General features: G+C 43.0%; 2 protein-coding genes across 3 annotated transcripts; both read right to left on the reverse strand.

Moving 5' to 3' along the window:
- Positions 1–4,597: 4,597 nt before the first annotated feature.
- On the reverse strand, positions 4,598–11,849 carry nxpe3 (neurexophilin and PC-esterase domain family, member 3). The gene is made up of 6 exons (XM_088914833.1): positions 11,573–11,849; positions 10,534–10,760; positions 9,052–9,815; positions 8,597–8,670; positions 7,498–7,716; positions 4,598–5,928 (listed from the first exon to the last, which is right to left on the reverse strand). The coding sequence occupies exons 2-6, from the start codon at positions 10,624–10,626 to the stop codon at positions 5,381–5,383; spliced, it is 1,698 nt and encodes a 565-aa protein (XP_088770959.1). The 5' UTR covers positions 10,627–10,760; positions 11,573–11,849; the 3' UTR covers positions 4,598–5,380.
- Positions 11,850–13,822: 1,973 nt separating this feature from the next.
- On the reverse strand, positions 13,823–26,146 carry cep97 (centrosomal protein 97). Of its 2 annotated transcripts, none has more exons than XM_088914621.1 (11): positions 26,088–26,146; positions 23,653–23,795; positions 22,580–22,738; positions 21,634–21,735; positions 20,847–20,960; positions 20,004–20,170; positions 19,486–19,650; positions 19,066–19,196; positions 18,063–18,714; positions 16,998–17,073; positions 13,823–16,590 (listed from the first exon to the last, which is right to left on the reverse strand). In XM_088914621.1, the coding sequence occupies exons 1-11, from the start codon at positions 26,134–26,136 to the stop codon at positions 15,976–15,978; spliced, it is 2,373 nt and encodes a 790-aa protein (XP_088770747.1). In that variant the 5' UTR covers positions 26,137–26,146; the 3' UTR covers positions 13,823–15,975. The 2 variants fall into 2 exon arrangements, with proteins under 2 accessions (XP_088770747.1, XP_088770748.1); XM_088914622.1 differs by lacking the exon at positions 26,088–26,146 and adding an exon at positions 25,436–25,851.
- Positions 26,147–26,201: the final 55 nt, after the last annotated feature.

A 26,201-nucleotide genomic window follows, 5' to 3' on the forward strand; every position in this document is an offset into this window, starting at 1 on the left:
AGCAAACATAGGTTGATCAAAACTCCCACAATGCTTTGTGCAAAAATGTGCTTCCTGTTCCTAGTTTTAAACGTACTTCATCCAGTTTCCATTTGTGTCCGATGGTCCGTGTTTCATAGAAGGGGTCCATTGCATTAGACTCTTTCAATGCCTTTGAGGATTTTTAAATTTGATCCACTTGCGGTCTTCCCTGTTCGTGGTTTAAATAGATTTAGTACTTAACCTGTCAGGGCAAGACATTATATTAACGCCCGGAAGTATAACTGATTTGTCTACCCTGGACTGATATCAGAGCAGCAAAGTATATATCTTAACATCGGATCCACACAGCTTGTTAGCTGAAATGAGAAGCTAGTGCTTTAAAATACACTCTGATGTCATCAGATGCTAACAATGCTCTCTCCAGTCATCTGATGCTAACTAGACTGTGTCTTAATTACTGAATCATCCTGTGACACAGATGTCGTAGGGAGTACAGATGACAGAATACGTTTGCCTGTAGATGTTTTCATTCATTGGTCTTGTCCAGGTTCTAGCAGATCTTAGTGACGGTTCAATAGTGCTGCTATATCTTTCCCCCGTATTTTTTTGCCTTAATAATAATAAGTAACCATTCCAAAATATAGCTTGCAAACTATAAGGGGCAGTGCAGTGGCTCTGTGGCTAAGGATCTGCGCCTGTGGCTGGAAGGTTGCTGGTTCATATCCTGGGGCCAGCAAAGGAATCCTACTCTGATAGGTCCCTGAGCAAGGCCCTTAACCCCAACTGCTCCAGGGGTGCCGTATACAAGGCTGACCCTGCGCTCTGACCCCAAGCTTCTCTCCCTGTCTGTGTGTCTCATGGAGAGCAAGCTGGGGTATGTGAAAAGACAAATTCCTAATACAAGAAACTGTATATGGCCAATAAAGTGATTTTATCTTATAAAGAAAACAGGACTTGAGCAAAGCCTGTCTTCCATCCCGAAGGTCAAACTGCTTCCCTTTATCTTATTCTTGGATGAAGACAACAAGCAGGGACTGAAGAGTCAATACTCTCTGAGACATGACCCACATCCCAAGAATGAAGAGGAATAAAAAAAGTCCCATTCCCTTTGGTACAAGATGTAGAGGCACTGGAACAAATCATAAGATAGAGGCGCCATCTGGTGTTCAAAATCGCAACTGACAACAAATAGATCATTACATTTCAGCCAAACATAACGGCCCATGAGTCCAGAGTTTATCCTGGTTTCTAGGCATGAAGCGTTCAGGTGGCCCATGGCTGCTCTCTAGATGAGACACCAGTCCATCACAGGACCTGCCCCAAGAAAGACTGGTTCCTGTTTATACAGCTGGGTGGATACAACAGCAGCATTTCATAGCAGGGAACCATAACCCGTCGGTCCAGAGACTTGTCAATCATGCTATCCCAGATAAACACATAAAGAGAGATAAACCGTTGAACAACCAAACACACAAATGTATACGTTTTGCATGAACATCGCATCGGGCACTTACGTAATATTTATAATTTAAATTGATACAATAAATGGTATTGTTCTTTTCAATGACAAAATACTGAGCTCTGATTATAAGATGTCATCACAACACCAGGTTCTCCGGTTTTGTTATTTGAGGTAAAGTTACCCAAACGAGACGATAAATAATCCGTAGACATTAAAAATGACGTGGTTTTAATTAACGCGAACACAAAGACCCGACCCTGGTGGAGGAAGGAGCATCAGTGAGTTACAGTGATGGAAGATGACTTGTCTGGGAAAGAAGTCGCTTGGTTTTACACCAAATTATTCGTACCAATTGAAGCTATTGTCCAGGAGTGCCGCCTGACAATATTTTAGAATCTCTAATGCCAATGAGTGTTACCTGCCGAATTTGTGTCACTCGTATACTTTGGACACATACTGTACACAGTTGGGAAAACTGTTAACCTGTGGTATATGTACATTTTTACATCTGAAAATACGCAGTAGGCTAGATTTTATTTTCGTTTCTGCCTTCTGAGTGTACGAGAATTGGGAATTGGTTGGTACTTAATCTTACGAAATATATTTAAAAAACATGGTTCCTGTTAATTTTAATGTTTATAGAAAAATAAACAAAAAATGACCTGTACGTTTATTTTAAAATGTACTCTTATCTGTGTACTACCATTAATGCACAGGATCACGTATATCACTCACGCCCAAAAACTGTTTCAAGGTAATAAAGAGCATGCACTAAAGTAAAATCCAAACATACCTCCATAACGTTGGTGAACCGCTTTTAGTCTCTCAGTAACGATTTCATAAAATGTATAATTGTGTCCTTTAAACCCTAATGATTGAAGAGTAAAACCCGACTAGGTCTGTGAGTGACGTTAATAAAAGTGCTCTGAGAAACATAGGGTGGGAACCATGTCCTATGAACTAGTCCTGCTTTTATTTGATTATTTTATTATTTCCCTATTTCTTACTTCTGGTAATCTGAAAATACTCCTAAAAGAGGACTGAGAACAGACGAGTGTGGAATTCCCCATAGTCATAGATAAGAACTTGGGAATTTCCGCTTTCCAGACTTCCACTGGGAAAATTAAAAGGCCGAAGTACAGTACAAGCGAACCTTTGTATCATTTTACTTCATACTATGATTCATTGCTGCAATCTTAACTGTGTATACACATCTGTAAAATTGCTGACTAATCTTCTCAACTAGAAGGTTTACCATGGCGTACTAGCTCACACATACACAAAAATGAAGAAAAAAAAGGTTGACATAGTGGTAGGTATTCAAACCACAACAGCCGATCGGTCCTGCACTTATCCTAATTGCCCTGTCGTTACGCGAACAGCATCAGAAACGATGGTCCACGCTATTACAGCCGGGCGGACGGGAGCAGTTTCAGATCACAGTACGACACAGCCCCACAGTCGAGTCCAGAGACTAACCCATTACGCTGCGGTGCTCCGGTCTAAATAATAAGCTTGATTTTTAAAATGCTTATATTACATGAAAAAAGCTTATCTTGATATACAACCAGGCTAATATGCAACTAAAGCGGTCCGAATAAATGGAAATTACATACATATAGCTATTTTGATATAAAATTATATATTTATTACAAATTAAAAATATAAAGTTAATCTAATATACAACTGCTCTGATATAAAATAAATGTATATGTATTTATTAAAAGTATAAATGTGTATTTCAAACGGTAAATAATGGTATTTATATCTTGAAATGTGGTGACCATGTTTAACTGCATAGCTGTTTGTCTTGTGCTGTATAGACATAGAGACGCGCGTCTTCTGCTTTTAACAGACACGTGTAATACATTATTTTAATACACAATGCAATGTTATTGGTTTGAACTTCAGTGAACGACCATGACGTTTTCTCTTTAGAAGAAAAGAGCAACGCAACAAACCGTTCTTAACAGTTGAGTCATCACTTGATAGTCTTAACAAGTTAACAACTGTTAAATGGTCTGAAACCTGAAGTTCGGGCAACAATATAGATGACACTATAGATGACATAAAATTTACGTTGTTTTTGTAAACCCTAAATACGCCCCCCAAAAAAATCTATTAATTGCACTGAACAATAATGAACAAGATACCGAAGAAACTCAAATTCGAAAGGACACAAACAGCATTTTCCGGAACTGCCAGATTTGATGAGGTTGAAGTAAAAGCGTAGAACGTTATGTGGCACTTGTAAAAACAAGGTTGAAACACGAAAGAATTTGAGAATAAAGTGAAAATCACTGGAACGGTGAAGTATAATTTGTCATTTTTGCTGTGTACTAGTGAAAAGTGTATTTTAGATCAAAAGACTGATGTGAGGCAGAGGTAGAGATTTCAGCTTTTGTTTCAGGGCGTTATTCTGCGTCTGTGTTTAGAACAGTGTCATTTGTTGGGTCCTAGATCTGTCCCAAGAGAAGCTTGGGTATTGGCTTCAACGACACGGCAGGTTAGCCATGTTTCCCAAATTTCACTATGTGGGAAAGCTCAGCTGGGAATATCTGTGTTTGCCTGTGGATCAGAAGCATTTTGGATCAGATTGTGTTACTATGATTAAAACTCACACCTTCAGCAATGGAGTCAACCGGCGACACTATAGGTAGTGTGGCTGATGCAAGCCCCTTTACATCTAAGTGTGAGCCCACTTTTACCTGCTGGTAGGCACATAGTGAAACAGTAAGCTAAACAGAGATATTATAATTAACTTGTAGGGTGGCGCTGTGGTTTGCATTACTGCCTTGTAGCACTGAGGCCCCTGGGTTTAATTGTGGACCTGGGCTGCTATCTGTGTGAAGTTTGTGTGGGTTTCCTCCAAAGACATTGTGGTATGTGAACTGGCTCTGGTGTGAGTGTGAGAATGTGTGTCTCTGTGTGCCTTGTGATAGACTGTCGTCCTGTCCAGGACAGGCTCTGCCTCCTCCTTGCCCCTGAACTGGATGAAGTGGCTAGAAAACAGATGGATGATTCACTTGTATCTGCACCACGAATACTGAAAAGCCGTTGGATGATAAAAGTATCCCGTTAAGGCCCGAGTTAGATCTGGGCATATGGATAGAAAACTTAAATAAGACTTACGTAAATGACACAGGCTAGAAATTAACGGTTCTTTGTTCCATGTTTTTAAACGTTTATTATTACAATTGCATAAATTAGTATAAAGCTTTGCATCCCAAAGGATAAACAACTCCAGAATACTGTATTCTCAATTGCTATCAGAGTTGTTACAGTGCATCTACTGTCATGATCAGAGTAACCTGGAGAACAAATTGATGACACGGTGTTATTTCTGTGTCTGTTCCTTCTGCTCTGACTGATGAGAGAGAAGAACGCAGGAAAAAATATTTTTCGTCGGCTCGGGAAGGAATGATGGAAGTGTCTGTTTACTTGCACATACATGTAGCTGTCGAACGCGTGAATGGGGACACCTGGCTAGCAGAACACCTGGACTGGAGCCAAGCAGCTTTTAATCGCTCCCTAACCTCAAAGTGTGTGGATATATGCCAGCGAATGTAGTGTCAGTAAAGATAAGCCAACAATATAATAAAAATAATTAATGATACACATCTTTACATATCCTGTGGCTCTCCTCAACGTCTCTTAGTGATCCTCCAGTAGTTGCAGCACCTGGTATCCAGAAAGAAAACTTCTGCAGACTTTATACAGTGGTTTTCACAGAGAGCCGCTGGAGTACTGCCTTACGGCGGACAGCGGCGGGGTTACAGCAATAAAGATAAGCCCCGCCTCTCGTGACCGGGCTGTGGGCAAACCCGGAACTGACCAGCGCCGACCAGGCCAGCAGCACCCGCCGCCTGACAGCTCCTTTCCTGCGAGGGTCGCGTGCGCCGAGCCGGGGAACGACCGGTCCTGAGCGCCGCCTCCTCAGCCGCCCGGGCAGACGTGGGAGAGGAAGACATCGACCTGGTTCTTGACGATCACAGCGGGGGGGTGGAGGGCGTGCGGGAGGCGGTGGGCCAGCGTCATCTCCCAGGCGTCCACCAGCACCACGTCCAGGCCCCGGAACATGTGGCGCAGCAGGGCGTCCAGCTGCAGGGAGAACCAGTCGCTGTTGTACAGGCTGACCTCGGGGCCGAGCTCCTGCACGTTGGCCGTCTTGAGCACCACCAGCGTGCGCGGGCTGCGGGCCAGCAGGCGCCGCACGGCCCGGCGGATGTTGCGCAGCCGGCGGATGTAGACCTCTGCGGGGAAGGTGCTGAAGTGGGACCAGATGGTGATGGCGACCACCACGTCCCGCCCACCCACGATGCCCTCCAGCTCGTTGGCCACGTAGCGGAGCTCGCTGGCGGCCACCATGGAGAAGCGGATGGGCGGCCCGTGGCAGCGGTACTTCAGTATGATGCCGTGCGCGCTGTCCACGGCCAGGAAGGGGCCCACGTTCTTCGGGCTGCCCAGGTTAAACTCCTGAAGACCTGGCGGGAAGAGAGGGCTCAGAACGATCTAACCCCCGATTAAAGTAGAGGGCAGCACAAATATGATACCACAGCAAGCAGCCATTCACTGACACAGAGACATCAATACACACCAGGCTAGGTTTTCTTTCTGCCAGCATCCATATCACTCTGCAACTCACCACTGGGAGCCCACTGAAGCTCAGCACTGTGAGCCTGGCCAGTACCTGGATGGGAGACCTCCTGGGAAAGCTGAGGCTGCTGCTGGAAGAGGAGTTAATGGGGCCAGCAGGGGGTGCTCACCCTGCGGTCTGTGTGGGTCCTTATGCCCAGATGAGATGTAAAACTTCAGTAACTGTGTATTAAGACTTTGGTACAGGCACAGGGTGAGATGCCTGAATTGCCAAATGCCAAAAATTCTTCCACCCATGCATTTGCATTGATATATCTGTTCAGATGCTCAACGGTGGAGACAAACCTATACAGAGTATGAAGCAGCCAAGCAAGCCAACAGCTGTGATCAGAATCAGCATCATAATGCTTCTAGTCATCAGAAAAATATGCCACTGAGTACATGAATCAGGGTACTCCCAACTGATCTATTGTACAAATTCCACTCTGTGAAACCTGGGGCTTCCCCTTAGAGATCATGTCCTGTGCTGGGCTGTCTGTGGGTCGATCCAGTGAAAAGAATTAAGACATAATTGTATAAGCGTACTGAGTACTACTGCTATTTGCACATTTTTTTTTAACATCTAACTTCATGGCTGTGAACCCTCTGGTTCTCCCACCTTCGAGTTACTCGTTATTTGAACCTGTGCAGCTCTGTACCAAGGAGCTTTCCTCCTCTTGCCTGCCAGCGTGCATGAAGCCACAGGGGTCACAGTCAGGTATCGACATGGCTCAGGCTCAAACCCCTGCCTGAATAAGAGTGCGCCTCCTCTTTACCAACAGAGCCACTCAGGAGCGCCTGCTATTCTGTATCGTACTTTCGTATGATACAGAACGTATGATCTCAACGTATAAGAACGTAGCTACTTTTTCATTCATCAAAATGCAGTACTAAAAAGTATTACCCACCTTTATAATTTTGGCAGTGTCTGGAAACATTCAGCAGAGCCACAATCTACTCCCACTCATTAAAATAAACCCTGAAATCACTACACAGCCAACAGCAATTCACCTCACTAAACTGAGCCACAAAGACACTCCAGGATTACTGTAGTTGTATGACATCAGAAATTTGCTTCAATGATAAACATTTTCTAATGGTAAAGTGATCAGGGTCAATAACAAATCATGTTTTTTAGAAATAATTCTAACAAATATTCCTGTAAAAACATAAATAACCAAGGTATAACCGATAATAAAATCAGTGCTGACTATCCAAGGCAAGATGACTTCTGTCCTGCATAAAATGAAAAAGAACTCGACAAAATTCAACATTTGAGAGAAACGATAAATCTCCTATGTAAGAGCCAAGCTTACATGGAGAATGGGGAGGAGAAATTTTGTTTGAGAAATACTGAGAGGAATTTGAGTTTTCTAATCCAATGAGCAGTTCACATCAGGGGGAAGTCAAAAACTTACCCGGAACAAGGGCATTCAAGTATTCAAACCACTGGCGCACTGTGGAGTCCCCATATAGGTAAATAACCTTCCGTTTCAGGCACTGTGTGACTGAGAGGGCATCGTTGAACTGGCGCACAGCTCTTCCTCCTGTGGGCTTCCACACATCTTGGTAATAGAATCCAGAGGGCATGAATGTCAGGCCATCTGGGTTAGCCTTCTTCCCTGCGTCAGAATGGCCTAAATGGAAACCCACACACACACAAAAATAAAAACTAAACTCCATTCCAAGTCAACAATACCTTTCTTCTGCTTGTTTTCACAGGTCCCTTTCTCTCCCTTTTTGTGCACTTGATGATTTAATGCTGCACTCACATACCCAGGAAGAAGGGTGCTGTGTTTATGATTAGAAAACATTTGACCATTAGACATGCTTATATTGAATGACTTTACCATTTCAAATTTGCCTAATTTTGTATGAAGTAAAACAGAATCTCGGTACCTTTGTCTAAATTTCAATCACATTCCACAAAAGACAGTCACACCCTTTCTTTGCATAGTCACAGCACAATATACAGTATACCCTGATCATGTACAGTATTTTTTTACACTGAACACTTTATTTTCCACTACATGATGCCATCTTGTATATCTTATTTTTGTCTGGGCTCTGAAATGCAAAGTTTTGAACTTTTTTTCATTTTTGTAGCTTCGTCATAAATTATGTACTTCATAAAAAGTACCTAAAAATACTTAGAATATTTGGAAGTATAAAACATAAACTTGAACAAAAGAAGGTCTGACTTGAGAGAATGAAACGACTGTGTGTTGAATTGGGATAAAGCTTGCAGGGCTCGTGAAGTATTCACAGGAATACTTCAAAACTCTTTACTTCCTGCAACATTGTTGTTTAACAGATTTTTATTAAAAGATTCCCATGTATGTGCTCTCTAGGTTTTAGAATGTATGACATATGAATAGTTACAAATAGAAGAATCTCATCCAGCTGTTTCTTGGAAAATCCCAGGGTTTCAGCTTCAATACCGTGGCTGGGTAGCATTCTTTGCTTGGAATGAAGAGAATATTCAAAGATGAAAACAAAACAACAGATGTTATTTACCATTTTTTTCCTGGAGCTTCACCGTCACGTGATCTGCACCAGAAGCCAGTATTGGAACTTTGATGTTTACATTACTGAAAAATAGAAGAGAATCCTCTTGTGTTCATTTGCCGACGTGAACCGAAAGATCAATGTAACAGATGGTCTCTGCAAAGTCCCCTTTTCTATTTTGAATGCTTAACAGGTCATTCAAAGAGAAACAGATAATTCCATATCTTAGGCACTAGAGCTGTGGAAAAGTAACGCTCAACCAGTGCATTTTCACAAGCTAAAGAACAAAACATATACCAGAAAGCCGAGTACAGATCTCACCCAAAATCAAAACCCTTTCCTTCTGTCTTCAGCTGGAGGACACACTAATATTCATCCCTCTTCTGTGTGGACACATACGTCCACATAGCAGCAACGGCCCCCAGAGGAGACCTGCGGATACCCAGAGAAGGGAATGTTGTTACCTCTGGAAAAGCAGCCCCTCTTTGGCAGTAAGCAGGTTCTTCCGGTAGCCCCCCTTGGCGTGGTTGACCCGGCTGTTGCAGCTCAGCAGCTTCGGCTTGTAGCAGAACCAGGGCTCTCCCGTGTGGGGGTCCGTGTAGTTGCAGAGGGGCTGGCTGGCGGGCAGACACAGGTTGCACACGGTGGTCTCGGAGAAGTAGCCAGTGCGGAAGAGGCTCTTGAAGTACACCCGGTCGGGCCGCTCCTGGCGGAGCTTCTTCAGCACCTGGACGGCCTCGCTGGGGTGCACCAGCGTCACCGACACCGTCAGCTCCCCTGGCCACAGCAAGGCAAAGAACACCGAGTAGAAGCCATTCTGGTGGTCCACCACCTTCCCAGCAGCCCCTGCTTTGAGCTCCGGGGAGTGAATCCGGGCCAGCAGGAAGTCTCCCCCGTACTGCTTGGGCTGCCCCCGGAAGTCCTGCATGTGGACCAGCACCTCCAGCTGGCCACCCACTCGGAGGTCCCCATTGGGATGGAGGATGACGAAGAAGCTGTGTGCTGGGTCAGTGCTCTGCTGGAAGGACGGGGTCTGCACTGGCGGCTCTGGCCAGGCAATCAGGTCCAATAAGTACTGCTCCTCCAGGACCTCCTCCGGGCTCAGCTCGAGCTCCGAGTAGCCACAGTACGAGTCTTTGTTGACCGCGGCAGGTCCCACGGGCTTGAAGGCTGTGCTGATGGTGTCCTGGATCCGACAGAGCGCCGTTCTAGTGTTGCAATCAAATTTCTGTGCAAGAAGAGGTTTAACCGTCAGGCCGGATGTCAACCTCCGCTGCTTTCAGCGATCAGGCTTTTACCAGCAGCAGCGCTTTTCTAATTAGTGATCGCCCGGGACTCCATGGAAAGTGAGTGATTTTATGAAATCGATAATTCTTTGAAATGAAATCTGTGCTGCGTGGTAAACGTGCTTGGAATAGGCGCAGCAGGAGCCACGAGCCTGCGGAACGCTACAGTAAAAACTTACATTCTACCAAAAAACTAAGAACGCAGTCCTTTCATAAATTATAAATCATATGTGCAGATAATTATTCTCACTTTATCTGTTTAACAAATTCCTACTATATCATTATTCCATGACAATTTATACAAAAACAATTAAAAATATAAGTAGTATTTGTCTATTGACATCAAATCAGCAGTTTCCATCTCCAAAAAAATCTTCCAGCTACAACAGGATCCTACATATTGAATGACAATGTATATTATTGCCTTTCCAAATCCAAATGGCTTCCAAATCTCCAGAACCTTCAATTTCCGTTTGTAGAAACCGACAGTATTTCTACACCATTACTGAGCGCAGTCTGATGTTCATTTTGCCACACAGCGACATTTTGGGAACAAGCAGTGTTAGCTCCCTTGTAGCACACATTGCTGCAGCTGCCCAGAGAGCCTCTGTGGAGACGCGCACTCACAGGGCAACGGATCGTGCATCTCGCCCCACTCACCTCCAAGGTGAAGATGTTCCTCAGCAGGAAGACGAGACCAGTGAAAGCCAGGAACACAAAGAGAGGCGTGAACCTGAACAGATTCGTCCACATGGTCACGCAGCGCCTTCCCCCGGCCACTGTCCAGCTCGATATCGTGGCCTCGCAGTCACTGCTCCTACCGGCGCGTCCGCATCACTCCCACGGGGCAGAGAGATCAGTCAGGAGAGAGACCTGGACCGCTCGCCCTCCACGAAACAAAATGAGTAAAATGAGACGAAGATTTAATGGCCTCCCACTCAGTCAAGAGGTGTGGTAAGGTGCTAATACATTATAAGCCACAAGAGTCTGAAAACCATCCCTGACTGCTTTCCTGAAACTTATTTCAACTTATTTCTTTTGCTCAGATAGATTACTATTAAACCAAGCCCTTACCAGGAATCAGAGACTGAGAACGACGGGTGAACGAACTTATTATCATCTTATAATATAATATAATCTTTTTAAACCCATTAGCTCAACGTTGGTGCGCTGGGCACTAAATAGTAAAATGAAAAATTGCAAACAGCAAAACATGCACCAAACAATATGGGTATGTATGTCATACACACTGATAGCAGGAGACTGCATTATGTTCATGATAAATATCAAAACACTGCAACGGTCATGTTGATATCAAGTCACACGATGTTCTGCTGTTTCGTGCAAATCAGAACGTTGATGATGCAGAAAATCGGCAAAGGAGGAAGACAGATAGTCTATATTTTAACGCGAAATGCGTTTTAGTTGCTTTCGAAACTTGGACACACGAATGGCAAATTGTGCGTTTGCTGTTTGGCGTCTCGGAAAAGAATAATTTATTTCGCCAGTGCAATGCTAAATAAAAACAAGGAATGCGCCATCCAGTTTCATAGTTTCGTTTTATAAAGGTATTCGCAGCGGGGGAAAAAAATCATGCTTTATTAACAGACTAACGACAGCTTCCTTGGTATGCACAACTAGAAGCATAGCAAGTGAAATATTAGAAAACTTACACGAAAGACGTACAAAAAATACTCACGTCCCCTCTAAAAAAGCAAATCCGAGTCCAGAGGTTTGGTTCAAGCACTTACGCTTTTTGCAAAACATTTGATTCTGAAGAAAACCGTCCACTGGGGCGTGCTAAACGCTTCGTGCATCAATACATTTCAATGAGCAGAAAGCCCTGCCAGAACTGCATCCTCTCATCTAGGCTAGACAACAATCGCTGTCTTCGAGAATCGGCTAACTGAGCCTTAAAGCTGCTGTGTTGCGCCACTATACACAGAGATTGCAGGTGTTTCGCGTCATTTTGTAGCACAGTCCTCGTCTTCCGTTGTTTCATTCACGTGCCCCCTCCACACAGGAAACATATTGGCAGACATTAGACTATTTTAAAATGAGAAATGTTTTTCATTGTGTTTCACTCATCATTACTACTAAAAATACTAATAGCATATCCACATCCATATTTAGTTTCGATAAACGTACCAGCGCTATAAAACATGTTTTAATGCTGTTGCAATACTCTTTGTATTGTCTTGGGAAAACAGTTTACTGCTTACCACTGAAGTGGCCGCTTTTCTGGTCACTCCACTCAAAGCTCTTTACAGGTAAAGGGGACTCCCCTCCACCATCACCAACGTCGGTTTTACGCCTCATCTGAAGGACGACGCCTTTTTACAGTACAGTGTCTCCCTCACTATACTGGGGCATTAGGACCCAGACGGACCGCAGGATGAGCACCCCCTACTGGCCCCACTAACACTTTTCCAGGAGGTCTCCTATCCAGGTACTGACCAGGCTCACACCTGCTGAACTTCAGTGGGTCGTCAGTGGTGAGCTGCAGGGTGGTACGGCTGCTGGCCTGTAGTTCCTTTACTGTTTTACCAAGACTGGAAAAACCGCTTGCCTGTGTGCTCGGCCCTGAGTCAAGGACTGCTACTGGAGGGAAGAGGAGAGGACTCGAGGGTCAGGGCCCTGGAGCAGGAATGCTGCAGGGGCAGGGCTGTAGGAGGGGACTACTACATGCAAAAGAGAGGAGCCCATTGCCCTCACAGCGAGATCAGGGCACTTCGTAAGACTCTCAGCAGGATAAGTACTGCACCGCTGACAGAGTTCTGTACAGTAGATCTGTGTAGCCAAGGCTGGGGTTGACTTCAGCGATCAAAGCCAAAAGATCGAGACCCTGATTCCTTATTTCAAAATTAAAAACTCACCCATGGGGTCTTGTGACAAGTTCAACTGGTAAAGGTTATCACCTGCCCTCTATGATTGTGGGTTCGAGCCTTAATCATGTCAATACTGCAGATGGGGACTCCAAGTGGTGGCACACACGCCAGTGCTTCCCATATTAATCCAATTACAATCAATATCAACATAGAGTTTTTAAAAAGCCTGCGCTTCACTGCCTGCAAAATAGTTAAAAGCTTTTCCCCACCTTTCGCACAAAATTAGACTAGTGCTCTGAATTTTCTGTATTCATTTTACAACAATATACCGGACCAATTGAAAATGCCATTAACCGTCATTTACTTTTCACTACATCCCTATCTAGCAAAATCTATTTCCTGTGGGCACAGGAAATAGTTTTTATCATTAACAATACTTTTTTTAAAAACTTATATTTTATCTTCTGCTGTTGTTGTACACTACATGCAGTACATCTGTTCTAATAAAAATCATGTTGTAGCGGCATTCGACAACTACTGTAGCTAAAGTATGAAACCATAATGTTTCTGTACAATTGTGAAATGGCCCGACTGAAATGCAAGTTAAGAGGGGCTCTGGGTTTAATGACCAGTTTCTGCTGTAAATATGAAATAAAGAAACATGCAACTGTGGTAAGTGAAAAGCGCTCACCTTCTTTAAGAATTATTTTGAGTATTTTAACTGTGGAACAAGCCAAAGCCACATTTAAAGGATGTACTGTGACAAAACATAAACACCCCAAATATACAACACTAATTATGCACAAAAAACAAAAAAATCAGTAAAAAGTTTCCTTTTTAAAACATGAACAGCTGTACTAATACACAATTTAAGCAAATAAATGTATTTGTTTATGCTTGGGATAATTCACAAGAACATCCAGCAAAGAATCAATCATCTGTTTGCATAACAGAAATGTAAATCTCTATTTGGGTATATAATGTTATGATGAATTGTCCAATCTAATGATCTCAGACCTTCAAAGATTTGTTGCAAGTTTGTTATGCGTGTTGTTATTGTGGCAATTGGAAAAAGAAGTTTCAAAACTTTACATAAAAAACATTCATAAATACACATAACATAAATTTACAGATTTATTTACAAAACATTGTTCTATTTATAAGTTTGAACTTCTTAAGTGCTACAGAGACTTTCATCCATGTGGACCTTGCATGCTTCATTAATCTGAGCGTTAGAAAAAGAAAGCCACACAGCTAACATTTACTTCATGTGGCTGACTCAATGGAGGAACTAAAGCTTTAAAATACTTCCTTCCGTTGAATGTACTATGCATTTCTCCAAAACAGTTCTGCCTTTGTAATAGTTTAACTTGGCATCCACTGATCTCGCTTCTGATAATCCTGTAAATGAAGGAGAAAATGTCTGCTTTCACTAAGTGGTCATACAACAGGCCCTATCAATCTTTACTGTAGGAACATTACTCATTCTGTGCAAGGCTGCATTCAATAGTAAGCTGTACTTTGCCCTTCTTCTGTCCAAAAAAGGTTCCCAGTAATATTTAAGACAATTCACATATCAGTGCATGGTTCCAAAATGTACTTTAACAGTCAGATGAAGAATTATGAGCAGAAACAGTTTTCTTATTCCTGTATATTTACCATGCATTAGCTATATTTTACTATGTAATTATATTACCAAGTTTTATTTTTATATATAACATAACAGTCATGAATTACTCAACAACAGGTTAAAGGCTTTACAATATGGTAAAGCAGAGAAATGCTCAAGTCGTTCATCATTGATCTTTGGAAACTGCAGTTGGAACCTGAGGGTTTTCCTCATATCGTCAGACAGTCACCAATGAAAAACGTTTATGTAAAAAACTAAGGGCTTATTTTTAAATGTAAGATCCTCAAAGTATGTTTGTATATAACTAGTTGCTACTGAATTTCAATTACCAATGAAACCTTTTCAGTAAGAGCTACAAACAGCACTAAGAACATAGCAAGCCATCACCAGCAGAATGCAAACAGTTTGAATGCCAGCTGGAAAATAGGTATCTCTAATTCAGTCACTGAGACATCTGAGCTTTGAGAGTTCATGTGAAGTCCAGCTCAACTAGTCCTGTCAGTGAAAACCCAACTGTGCACTGCCACTGTTGCATCCTAACGGCAGTCATGGGTTCACATCAGCAATATCCAAGTGCTAGAATTCAGTATTATTCATATACTTCTCAGAATGTTAGTAAAGGGGACACCATTTCAAACTATTTAAGGTTAGGTGGGTGCACAATTTACATTTCCTACAAATAAAAGTTGGCAAACAAATTTGAGAATGATACAAAATGCAGCAATTCACAATAACTGACAACCACTACTAAATGGTACTGTGTGCTTAATGTTGGAAAATTACATCATTCCAATTTCCCAAAGCCTCACATTCAGGATTTTGAACACAAAAAGTAAAATAATGGAGGCGGGGTATTTGAATGTCAAGGGATTCTTAATAACACGAAAATGAAATCACATTCATAATTAATCGGCACAGCATCAGCATAATCATGCTAGATTAATTTACTGACTGTATTAGGATCTGAAAGAATTATTGATTTTGAACATACATAAAAGAACCTCAAGGAATAATTCTGCTATTTCTGTCTTTTAAAAATAAAAAAGGGAAGCAAGACACAATCTCCAGTTTAAGATCCAGAACATTTCACAGAGGAGAGGGTAGACATCCTCTTCTCAGATTTCTCTAACATATCTTCTTTCTGTTTTTCACAGGGTATTTCCAGCTTCCTTTAGATCAGCAGTGAAGAATATTAGCTGGGCACATACTAAATCGGTACTAAAATCATGTGTGCTCCCTAAAACTATCGGGAAACATCCATGGATTTTAATTACTCAAAGGCCCCAAGGCATAAATGTTCAAATGATGAGTCTGTGAAAGTTTGACCAATAAGCGTTTCTGTAAGAAAAGAAGGATGTCTTGCGAATCTCTGAAGAAATACTGCTATGGTTAATGAAGGAGCAAAGTAACGAGAGATAAACAAGGAAAAGCGTGTGAAAGGTACCAGGCAGGTTAGATAGGTACCAGGTTTGCATGCCGATCAGTAATGTTCACACCGCACTTCAGATCAACAGTCTGTAAGCTGGCGCAGAGAGACACGCCAGCTTCCTGCTGTGAGGAGAGACCAACATGGTGTGCGAGCACTCAAAAAACGTGGTTGTGTCTAGCGCGGCCTTTCCTGTACTCCCCAACTCCCCTGCTCCGTTACACTCCCACTCCCAGAAGCAGGGCCTGCCTCTCAGGTTCCCCTTCTCTCTCCAGGTGGGGAACTTCATCTGTTTCGAAGGCAGGGGGGGTCTCTTCAGGAGCTGGAGGTAGAGGACAGCTCCTCTCTTGGGCTGCCAGGGGGATAGGGCTGTCTGTCCTCTTCCCTGCCTCCTCCTCCTCCTCCTCCTCCTCAGCTTCCTCCAGCTGCCGGACTGAGGTGAGGTACTGCTGTAGGAGGCTGCTGTCCTGCTCGCTGCGAGAGCTGTCCCTGCTACCCACGTCAGTGACGTCCTTCTTCCCATCAGCCACGGGGCGCACCGTCTCCAGGGTGTCCCCCGTGGCCGAGCGCGAGCTGTCGTCCATGGCACTGTGGCTGGTGGCCAGAGCTCCCCGCGGTTCACCGGAAGAATGGAAGCCCGAGTCGGGGAAGGAGCGCTCACAGCAGCGGGCAGCGGGACTGTCCGCGTTGGGAGCCAAGGAGTCCTGGGACAGAGACTCACACAGACTGGAGGAAGCCAGTCCAAACGCGGTGCTGGACACAGGGACTCCAAGCTGGGAGAAGGCCTGGAGCTGCTGGTTGACAGACTGCTGCCACAACTGGAAGGTCTGAAGCTTTAAGGAGAAATACAGAATAAAGTGTTTGCGCATTATGTTCTTCAAAAAGGGCTTCTGTGGTTGAGTTTATTTTTTTAAATGAGACTTTTTACAACAATGAACTAGTTAATTACAATCTCATGTGCTTTCTTCAAGGAATTTCTCTAGTACACAAGAATGGTGACAAATTAGAAGAGGCCATTCGGGCCCTCAGTTTTTTTTCAGCAGCTAAGGGACTGATTCGAGGATCTCAACTAGACGTGTTTTAAAGGATGCCAGCGTATAGACTGGCAGGACCACTTGTTCTGCCCTACGCCAAAATATTGTCTAAAGAAGCATCTCCTGTTTTCAGTCGTACATGCACTTCAGCCTAGTTTTTCATTACTTTTTCTTCATGAACTATTAATCTGTTGCTTTGCACTTACTTGTTTCCATAAGAATTTGACAGCTTCTTCTTGCACGAGCCTCTGGATTCTCTCCTCCTCCCGCTCTTTTCTTAGCCTGAAAGAAGAAACAGAACCTGCTATTCTTATCAGAATTGGTGTGAAGACAGTATTATCCCCGTGAGATAAAATATCAGACTCTGCTCCCTTGCACAAATGTCCAAATGATTATGTACATCCATCAGTCACTGTTATAGTTAAGTGCCTTTATTCTTTAAACTTTAAAAAGGAAACAGAAAAAAGTTCTCTTTTGAGTCTTCTGAGTAATAAGGTTCAGATATATGGACAGAGATCTCATGTTGGCAGTGATCCTAAGCAGGAGCTCTAATGATTCAGACTGGAAAAGACATTAGATTAAAAAAAGAAAGACCACATATTCTAATGCACATATAATACCTATTCCTATGTATTAACAGTACCTTGAAAAAATATTAAGATCCCTCCTAAGTTATTCCATTTTATGAAATTACAAAATAATGCACATTTTTTTTCAAACTTAATATCCTCTTCACGTATTAGCATTGCTGCCTTCCACCGCTGGGGCCCTGGGTTCAATTCTGGACCTGGGGCGATCTTACCCCAGTGGAGTTCGTATGGTCACAGAGGAGCCGGAGCCTATCCTGGCAAGCAACGGGCGCACCCTGGATGGGACACCAGTCCGTCACAGGGCACACACAGACACAAGCACGCGCACACTTGCACCAGGGCCAATTTTCCCAGAAGCCACTTAACTTATCAGCATGTTTTTAGACAGTGGGAGGAAACCAGAGCATCAGGAGGAAACACATGCGAACATGGGTAGCCTTAAAAACTAGTAGATTTTTATGCTATAGCATATAATATAAAATACAGTATTAAAAAAGTGCATAAGACTTAAATAATTTCAGATAGAATAGCCCCTCTTTGAACTTAGAGGTTATTGGAAATGGATGGATGAAGGGGTGTCAATACTGTTTTCTGCAGGTCTACTGATGTTTGCTTTGATACCCCCTTTTAAACTTCCTAAACAGAAGGTCTGGGCTGTGATGTGTGAGCGCCGACCCTCACCGAGCCAGCTCGTCAGACAGAAACACTATGTGCTCCTGCATTCGGCGGAGGCGGATTTCCGCGCGGACCTCCTTTGCCGCGGGGTGGAAACGCCTGGTCCACAGGCCCCGCCACCACGCCTGGATTTTCACAGCTGCTTCGTCCAAGTTAGGACTCCTCTCCCCGCTGGTCTGGCCCCGCTGCTCCCCACCTACAGGAGTGCAGTCAGAACACTCCTCGAAGGCATGCACTTGGTCCAGGTGCTGGCAGCCCGACTGCAGGCAGTCGGCGGTGCACGCGAGGAAGCCCATGTCGGTCATGTGTGAATCGGGCAGCCCCGCTGCGGCATCCCCCTGCCCCTGACTGGTAGTCTTTACCACCAGCTGCTCCTCCTGCGTGTCGCTGCAGTTGGTCAAGTTCAGGGTGGGCTCCTCCACGCTCTCGAGCTGGAGCTGACGGGTGGGGGACAGGGGAAACATGCCAGATGCGACGGGCATGAAGGTGGACTCGGAGCACAGGAGGCTGCAGTTGAGCTTGTCCTCGTCCGTCTGCACGTCCTCCAGGAAGAGGGGCTCGCCGTCCGCGGCAGGCGGGCGTGTGACGGGATCAGCAGCATAGGAATGGTCCGAGGAGACGCTCCGGCCCAGCCAGGTATTGACCTGCGTGATGGGTTCTGAGCCACAACAGGAAATGTACATCATAGGACTTTCTTATTTTGTACGTTTGGGTCAAGTCACATTTTTTTACAAATAAAACTACATGCCCTTTCATTTTTCTAATTGTTACCCAATTTAGAAACGCTCATTTCCAGGGAACCTTTTTGAATCTAATCCAAAAAAACATCATCTTATTACAGAAGAAGAAGGATATCCTTAACTTTGACGGGAAGCTGTTTAATTACACTGAGTTCCAAAGTGAGTGAAGGTGGAGACCTACGAATTCTCCTTAAGGGTAACCATTATAATGGATGACAGCAGTTTCATTGCACTACCTCAGACATTACCACAGCTAATGTGTGTCCCACCTCTCTCCTCCGACGCCCCTGGTGTGTAAATGGGGCTCTGCTCCACCTCAAGATAAGAGGGCCGGCTGAGTGTGGATGATGAGAAGGGCCCTCCTTTCACAGTCTGCTGGAGGAGCTGTTTTTGATGAAGCCTGGAGATGTGCAAATTCACAGAACAGTATCAGCTAAATGACACAGAATGCTTGCCTCTAATATGTCTTTATATATCTTTTGCCTCTAAATGACATTTGGACCTAAATAAGTGAAATGTATTTTTAGATTTCTAATTTCAGTTTTATTTGCACCATTTTGGAACAAGTGCCTTAAAAAGCCTCTGAGAAGAAATTTCTCTTTACTTGAGCAGCGTGGGGATTCTCATGGCACAGATTTCCAACAAGTGAGAAATGTGATAAAACTGCACTAAACTGTACATGGTCCTACCTCTGCTTGTTCAGTATCTTCTCCAGCTTGGCATCTTCTGCAGACTGCAACGCTGGGGTGGAGGTGAGAGGACAGACAGTTGCCAGGTACTGGACCAGCTGGATGTGCTGTCCGGGGCGGTATGAGCGTCCTTTGCCTTGGCTATAAAGCCACTCTGCTTTCAAACTAGAAATAACAACACAAAAGATATGACCAATACCTGAGCAACATACTGTACAGCAGGTCTCTCCTGCTCAAGAAACCTGGAGGTATGGGTTGGACATTTCAGGATAAGAATTTGGGACACATGAAATTTTGCATACCACAGAATGCTTACATAGTAACAAAGAGATGATAATATCACGAATGTAATGAAAAAGTATAGCATAAACCTGTACGTGTACATTATACCATAATAAACTACAAAACATGATTCCACAACAAACCAGAAATGTCATGCATTAAAAAAATGTTGAGCTCGGACAGCTCTGACTGACTGAAAACTGATAAGGATTTTGTGCTATATCTTGAGTACTCACCCCTCCTTCTGAGACACCACATAACCATCCAGAATCTTAAGACTGAGACACCAGCTAACTATATATGGCCGGTAGTCAAAGCCGGGCAGAGACGGTGTTGCCATGACACAGGGGTTACTCATGATGGATAGCTGCTCCAGGTCAGGGAGGGGAGCCAGGTAAGACACCTGCAATTATTTCAAACAACTATGTGTCTTTCAGATTCAACCACACAGGAAAGACCAGTCCTGGAGTTAAAATAAAATATCAAAGTCATGCTTCACATTGCATGTTTCAGTCTGTAACGTACTGTACATATGAAATATTTAATGTAGGTCTGTATTTAGAAATCAAATACTAAAGCTGCTTATATAATCTAACAAATATTGTTTGGTCAAAATAATTGAAAATATAAAATAATACTAGTCTTTATCGATAGGGATGAAGTCTTTATATTTTCTCTCTCGAAAATGATTAAGACAGTAGCTTTCTCTTCTCCACATTTGGCTGTTTTGTTACAGCTGGTTACAACGTATAGCCACATTGCTTAAGAACAAAACAACAAAAATAAAAAGCACTGTACGAAGCAATCAGGACCATCACCTTTCTACAGTCACTGTCCCCTAACAGCATCCTGGACATTAACAATTACACACTAGTGAGACCTCTCATTTTTTTATGCTCTTCACTCCACTCCTCCTGTCTCATGTAAGTTGGATATACTGTATGTAAATCAGCCTGCACTCTGATCACAACATACATTTTGTGACCGAAAGAGCATACTTAAATATATTTACAATTAATCTTGTTGTATGTCCTGAAACAAGCAAGGCCATGGTACTAACTCAAAGAACATGACGTTACCTCATTGAGGTCTCGAATTTCATTCTCTGCCAGGGACAGGATGGTCAGTCCTGAAGGTAAGTGAGCTGGTACAGTCCGCAGAGTAGTTATCATATTTCCATGAAGGAGGAGAGTCTATATAAAGGCACATGGCTCGTTAAATCAACCCTCTGAAACACCACACATGACAAGTTTAAATATATGAACAGTGCATTACAGTCCTCCAGAGTGTTTAAAGGTTTCATTGCCACCCTGCCCATCTCTAATGATTCAGAAAAAAGGCAAATTTATCAATCACAGCTTCTCACTGTGTCAAAAAGCTGGCTGGCACTAATGATATCATCAGTACCAATCAGTAAAGCCTGTTGAACTAAATGTGGGGAGACGGCTATCCCCACATTACCAAAAAAAACTTTTCTAAATAAGAAAAGGTCCTAATCTTTCTTCAGCTAAGTGACAGCTCCCTTCTCCATAAGTACAGAATCAGGAGCTGCCATGTACAAAAGTTATAATGAAGCTAAGGTCCGAGCAGCTCAACGCATAAAAGTCACATGCCTGGAGCGCAGGCTGAGCTGTGCCAGTAACTGAACACAGCAGCACAGAACAAGTTTCCAGAGAGGATCCCAATGCAATGACATAAAAATGGCCAAGTGCCAATGGATGGATCTCAGCTTGCCAGGGAAGCACCTGTGAGTGTCCAGTGTTGCCTAGGATAACTCTGCTGCGCAAACTCAAGAGCTTGCAGTGTAAACAAGAAGCTGATGAGTTTATCCATCCTGTATAAACAAGGTCTCGGTTAGGATTTTACCTTTAAGCTTGAAAGCCTCGAGAGGTCACCGATCTGTGAAATATTATTGTCAGACAAATCCAGATGTTTGAGAGCCACACAGCTGTTCAGCTGCTCAACGACCTGAGGACAAAAAATTGTTGGTTGTGTGAACCATTTAGTGCTACCTTTTGTACTTCCATTGTTTTTCGGTTACAAAATATTTATTTTAAAACAAACTCAACACACAACACTGTGTTGTGGCAGGCATAGTTTTATTCAGCCATGAAGAGAACTTCCCTCTGTTTTCTGAATAAAATACAATCTTTCAAAGTCTTTAACCAATAAATAAGCACATCAACAAACATACCAAAAATAATCAAATGGCAACTGTAATAAATAAAGGGTTTTCTATAATTATTAGTATAAGAATTGATTTTTAAGAACACTTGGATCCACAATGGGTTATAGTGAATGTTCAAATGTAATGTTAGGATGGTCACTATATGCCGATAGCAAATTTTTGTCATGTTTTTCCATGCATTTCATTCCAAACACGTCGGTTTTTATTAAAATATTGCGTAAATATTATATTACACGTTTGTGTAATTCTGCTGGACTCTCCATGGTACAGAGAGCAAGTCCACCTGAATGTACCTTGGTCCTGTTCTGGACTTTTGCACCTGTACCATTCACAGCAATGGTTGGATGGACATTTAAAAGTGCAATTAGTGAGGATCATTTTCAGTTTTATTATAATTCCTTTTTTTTTGTGGCAAAACAAAACTATGGCTACAATGACAGCGATTTACACTGTTCTTTGTCTATCAACGAATTCAATAATAGATGAGAACTTACATTAAAAATAACTATTTGTGAAAGACTGAGATCATATTGCAAAATATTGTCTAAGGAAAGAACGGAATGCACCAATGACAGTTCACAAGGGCCTTGAAGCTGAATATGTACTGGAATTGTTTTAACTTACCTTGATGTTGTTCCCAGCCAGGTTCAGCCATTCCAGGTGTCCGAGATCTTTCAGCCCCTCAATGTAGCCGATGCTGTTGTTAGGCAAGTTCAGCACTCTCAGGTTTACCAGTTTGGATACCCCCATCATGCGCACCAGACGGTTATTGGCAACAGACAACTGGACAAATGAGGAGAAGTAAAATAATATTAAAAGAGCTGGTTTTGTGGAGCTTTGATTTTGTGAAAGAGATTTTTCATCTCTTTCACAATCCCACTTCCATGGGATTCACTCAGGTTTCTTATTTGCAAAGTTAGCTAGCTGTCCCAGCAAAAGTGACCCCTGAAAAAAGGCTCTCAAGACTGAGGAGAACAGAAAGGGAGAAAGGGGGGTTAGTGAGCAAATTAGCAATGCAGAGTTCTCCAGACCTCCAGGATGAGGCATCGAGAATCAAAGACTCAGCTGCTGTGGTGAACTGTACAGTGACCAAGAGAAATGGAACTGCTGGAGAAAATGACAGTCTTGAGATGAGAGTTTGAGTTGAGGTCCAGATTACTTGGATAATAAAGATCCAGTGACACTTTATAAAAAGAAAAGGGTGCTAACACCAGTACCCTTGCTAAAGTCTCCCTGGCATTACAGAATCACATCCAATTACATTTCCCTCTTAATTCAGCTAGTGATTTAATTTTTCACCTCTCCTTAGTGGGCAGTGAAGCTGCAAGCTTCCCAGATGGGTGCTATGCTTCTGTGGTAAGTAAAGTGGATCCCCTTTTTTATCCCAAAATGTTCCACATGCAACACGCATACATAGGAATTAAAAAATGTTTTTTACCAATGACACTGTTTATTAATTTACTGACATACACAGGGCCCCATGCAGCTAAGCTCAAGGGACTCAACAGCGTATCCACTATGCCCATAAAAAGTTGAGTTGTATGATAAACTACTGTACATCTCTTTCACATTTTCAGTAGAAGAGAGCAGGAAAGATCAAAACAAAATATTTAAGAATAAAAACAAGCTAGATGAGGAGCTTTTGGTTGAAACCTCATGAATACATGAACGAGATGAGATCGGGTTCCAGGCCAGACCTGCAGGAGCTCCTCACACTTCTCCAGGTGCTCGAGCTTTATGATCTGGTTCCGGTCCAGGATGAGAGTGTGGGCACCAGCGGGGCAGGGGAGAGAAGGCTCCAGCCTCTGGATCCCCTGGGCGGAGAGGTCCACCACAGGGCCTGAGCACACAGCAAACACAAGAGGACTGTACTAGGGTGGACAACCCAGACAAGCACATAACAACAGCCAGGAAGATACAGAAGAGTCCAAAACAGGTGAAATTACATTGTCAAGGGACAGAATCCCAGACATATCACAATACATTAGAGTAACAGGATAGCCGTCTTGTGGAAACACTGGGGGAATCAGTTATATATTAGCCTAAAATTTCTCAAAGAACAAGCAAAACAAAAAAGAACAGCACAATCCCCTCCCACTCAGTCAGCAGTATTCTAGAACAGCTGTAATATCCTACAACTCACAGCTGGCAGCCCACTGGGGCTCAGCAGGTGTGAGCCTGGTCAGAACCTGGATGGGAGACCTCCTGGGAAAGCTCAGGTTGCTGCTGGAAGAGGTGTTAGTGAAGCCAGCGGGGAGCACTCATGCTGAGGTCTGTGTGGGTCCTAACGCCCCAGTATAGTGACGGGGAGGCACTAAAAGGCACCGTCCTTCAGATCAGACATAAAACTGAGGTCCTGACTTTCCGTGGTCACTTAAAATCCTAGGGCATTTCTCAAAAAGAGCAGGGGTGTTATCCTGGTGTCCTGGACAAATTCTCTCCTGGCCTTTACCTATCATGGCCTCCTAATAATCCCCATCTCTGGACTGGCTTCATCACTCTGTTCTCCTCCCCACTGAGAGCTGGTGTGTGGGGAGTGTACTGGCACACTATAGTGTCGTCACATCATCCAGGATGGGCTGTACATTCTTAATGGATGGGAGCACCCATTACCTGTAAAGTGCTTTGAGTGGAGTGTCCAGTAAAGCACGATATAAATGTAAGGATTATATAGGATTACATTCTCTCCATGCTGCTTACCAAAGGAAGCAGTATTAGACATCTTCTCACAGAGACACTTGACTGCAAGCATCTGGGAGCTTCATCTGCTGCAGTACACTCCAGTCCCCCACTGTCTCCGCTAAAGGACCACGGATGTGACCGCTGACTATATAACAGGAATTTGGGGGGAAATGTAATGTAATACACTGCCTCTTAAATGTGATTCCTTACTCATTAAAAAAAATCAATCCCTAACACAAATAATTTGTAACATTAATGGATTTAAGAGTAACTTTTATCAACACTGCGCAGGGCCACATCTCATTCGATTTGAATGTGGAATTTCTTTATAAAAGCAGACATTCTATCCCACTATCCCAAAGGAAGAGAAAGAGGAATCACATAAATGAAAACAATGCAGGCAAGGAGGCATAGTCATTTTCCAAATCTGGAGACGTGAACTTGACTAGACCTATTTTAAACGTCTTCTCGTATTCAAATAGTTCGCTGTGATTCCAAGCAGAGAGGAATGAATTTCAATTCCAACAGTGTTTTAGTGGACCAAGTGCTCTGGGCTGTTCTGGTTGAATAACAGAATTAGGGTTTTTATATACGCAAATATACTCTTATTAGACGAACAGAATACCGCCAAGTACCAAATAACAATGCCCGATGTGGTTGCAATGACTATTATAATAGCATAACTAAATTAATATTTAAATATATGTACAGATTTAAGATATTTAAGAATCGGGTAGTACAAAATTGAAAATCATAGCTAGAGTATGCTAGAAGAAAATTTGTAAAACTCGTACTTACCATATTTGTCTAACTTCGGGCTTTCTACTCCCATGTTTCAAATATAGTAACAGTTTTCGTTCAAAGACACTATTCTCGTTAGCTAAACTGCGTTTTCCATATGTTTACAATCTTAAATATAACAGGACACGGCTTTACAGTTAAAACAGAAATCTCCTGACAGGTTTTTGAGAAACAGCCTTGTAAAATTGAATACTTTCACGATTCTTTATGAACGAAAGGAACACAATAAACCAGGGGCTCCACAGAACTTATCTTAAATGTATGGCTGCATTAATCTAAAGGTTATTTTAATCCAATATCGCATTTCCAAAAGAAACAGGATGAGCAGCAAAGGCTCTCAGCAGTAACGACTACACTTCGGTTCATACCAACTGTCACCATGACTTTACAAGGCATCGTGGGACCTGTAGTCCCCAACCTCGGGGCTCTTACTCAAACTCCGGAATTATGAGAACATTAAAAAACTACAAGTCCCATTACGCATCGGGCCAGTTGCGCCTTGATCCAAAACAAACGCAAAACCTTTATTGTATAATGGAATTACACCAAAAGGCTTTCTCGATAGCTGTGGCCGTGTGTAGATCCCCCACGACAGAGGTCTAGAGAAAATGTGACACGGTTCATACTTTAATTGAACAAAACACCATACCTTTTATCTCTAACATTTTAGCTCCTACTCCCCCCTCCATCGCCGCCATACTTCCCGCTTGTACTAACGCCAAGCAACCAAGTTAACTGCTTATTGGCTGTTTAATTTTGATAG

The sequence above is a fragment of the Atractosteus spatula genome, chromosome 4 (assembly GCF_055471065.1).
Source record: "Atractosteus spatula isolate fAtrSpa1 chromosome 4, fAtrSpa1.hap1, whole genome shotgun sequence".
Lineage (NCBI taxonomy): Eukaryota > Metazoa > Chordata > Actinopteri > Semionotiformes > Lepisosteidae > Atractosteus > Atractosteus spatula.

Bases quoted from the DNA above. Each gene is read 5' to 3' on its own strand.
- cep97 (XM_088914621.1), bottom strand. From the start codon at position 26,136: ATGGCGGCGATGGAGGGGGGAGTAGGAGCTAAAATGTTAGAGATAAAA. The intron at 21,736-22,579 runs GTAAGTTAAAAC...TTTTGTCCTCAG, and splicing joins TGGCTGGGAACAACATCAAG to GTCGTTGAGCAGCTGAACAG. The intron at 19,197-19,485 runs GTAGGACCATGT...GCACATCTCCAG, and splicing joins AAGATACTGAACAAGCAGAG to GCTTCATCAAAAACAGCTCC.
- nxpe3 (XM_088914833.1), bottom strand. From the start codon at position 10,626: ATGTGGACGAATCTGTTCAGGTTCACGCCTCTCTTTGTGTTCCTGGCT. The intron at 8,671-9,051 runs GTAACAACATTC...TCTATTTTTCAG, and splicing joins GAGGGGCTGCTTTTCCAGAG to TAATGTAAACATCAAAGTTC. The intron at 7,717-8,596 runs GTAAATAACATC...GTTTCCATTTAG, and splicing joins GAAGCTCCAGGAAAAAAATG to GCCATTCTGACGCAGGGAAG.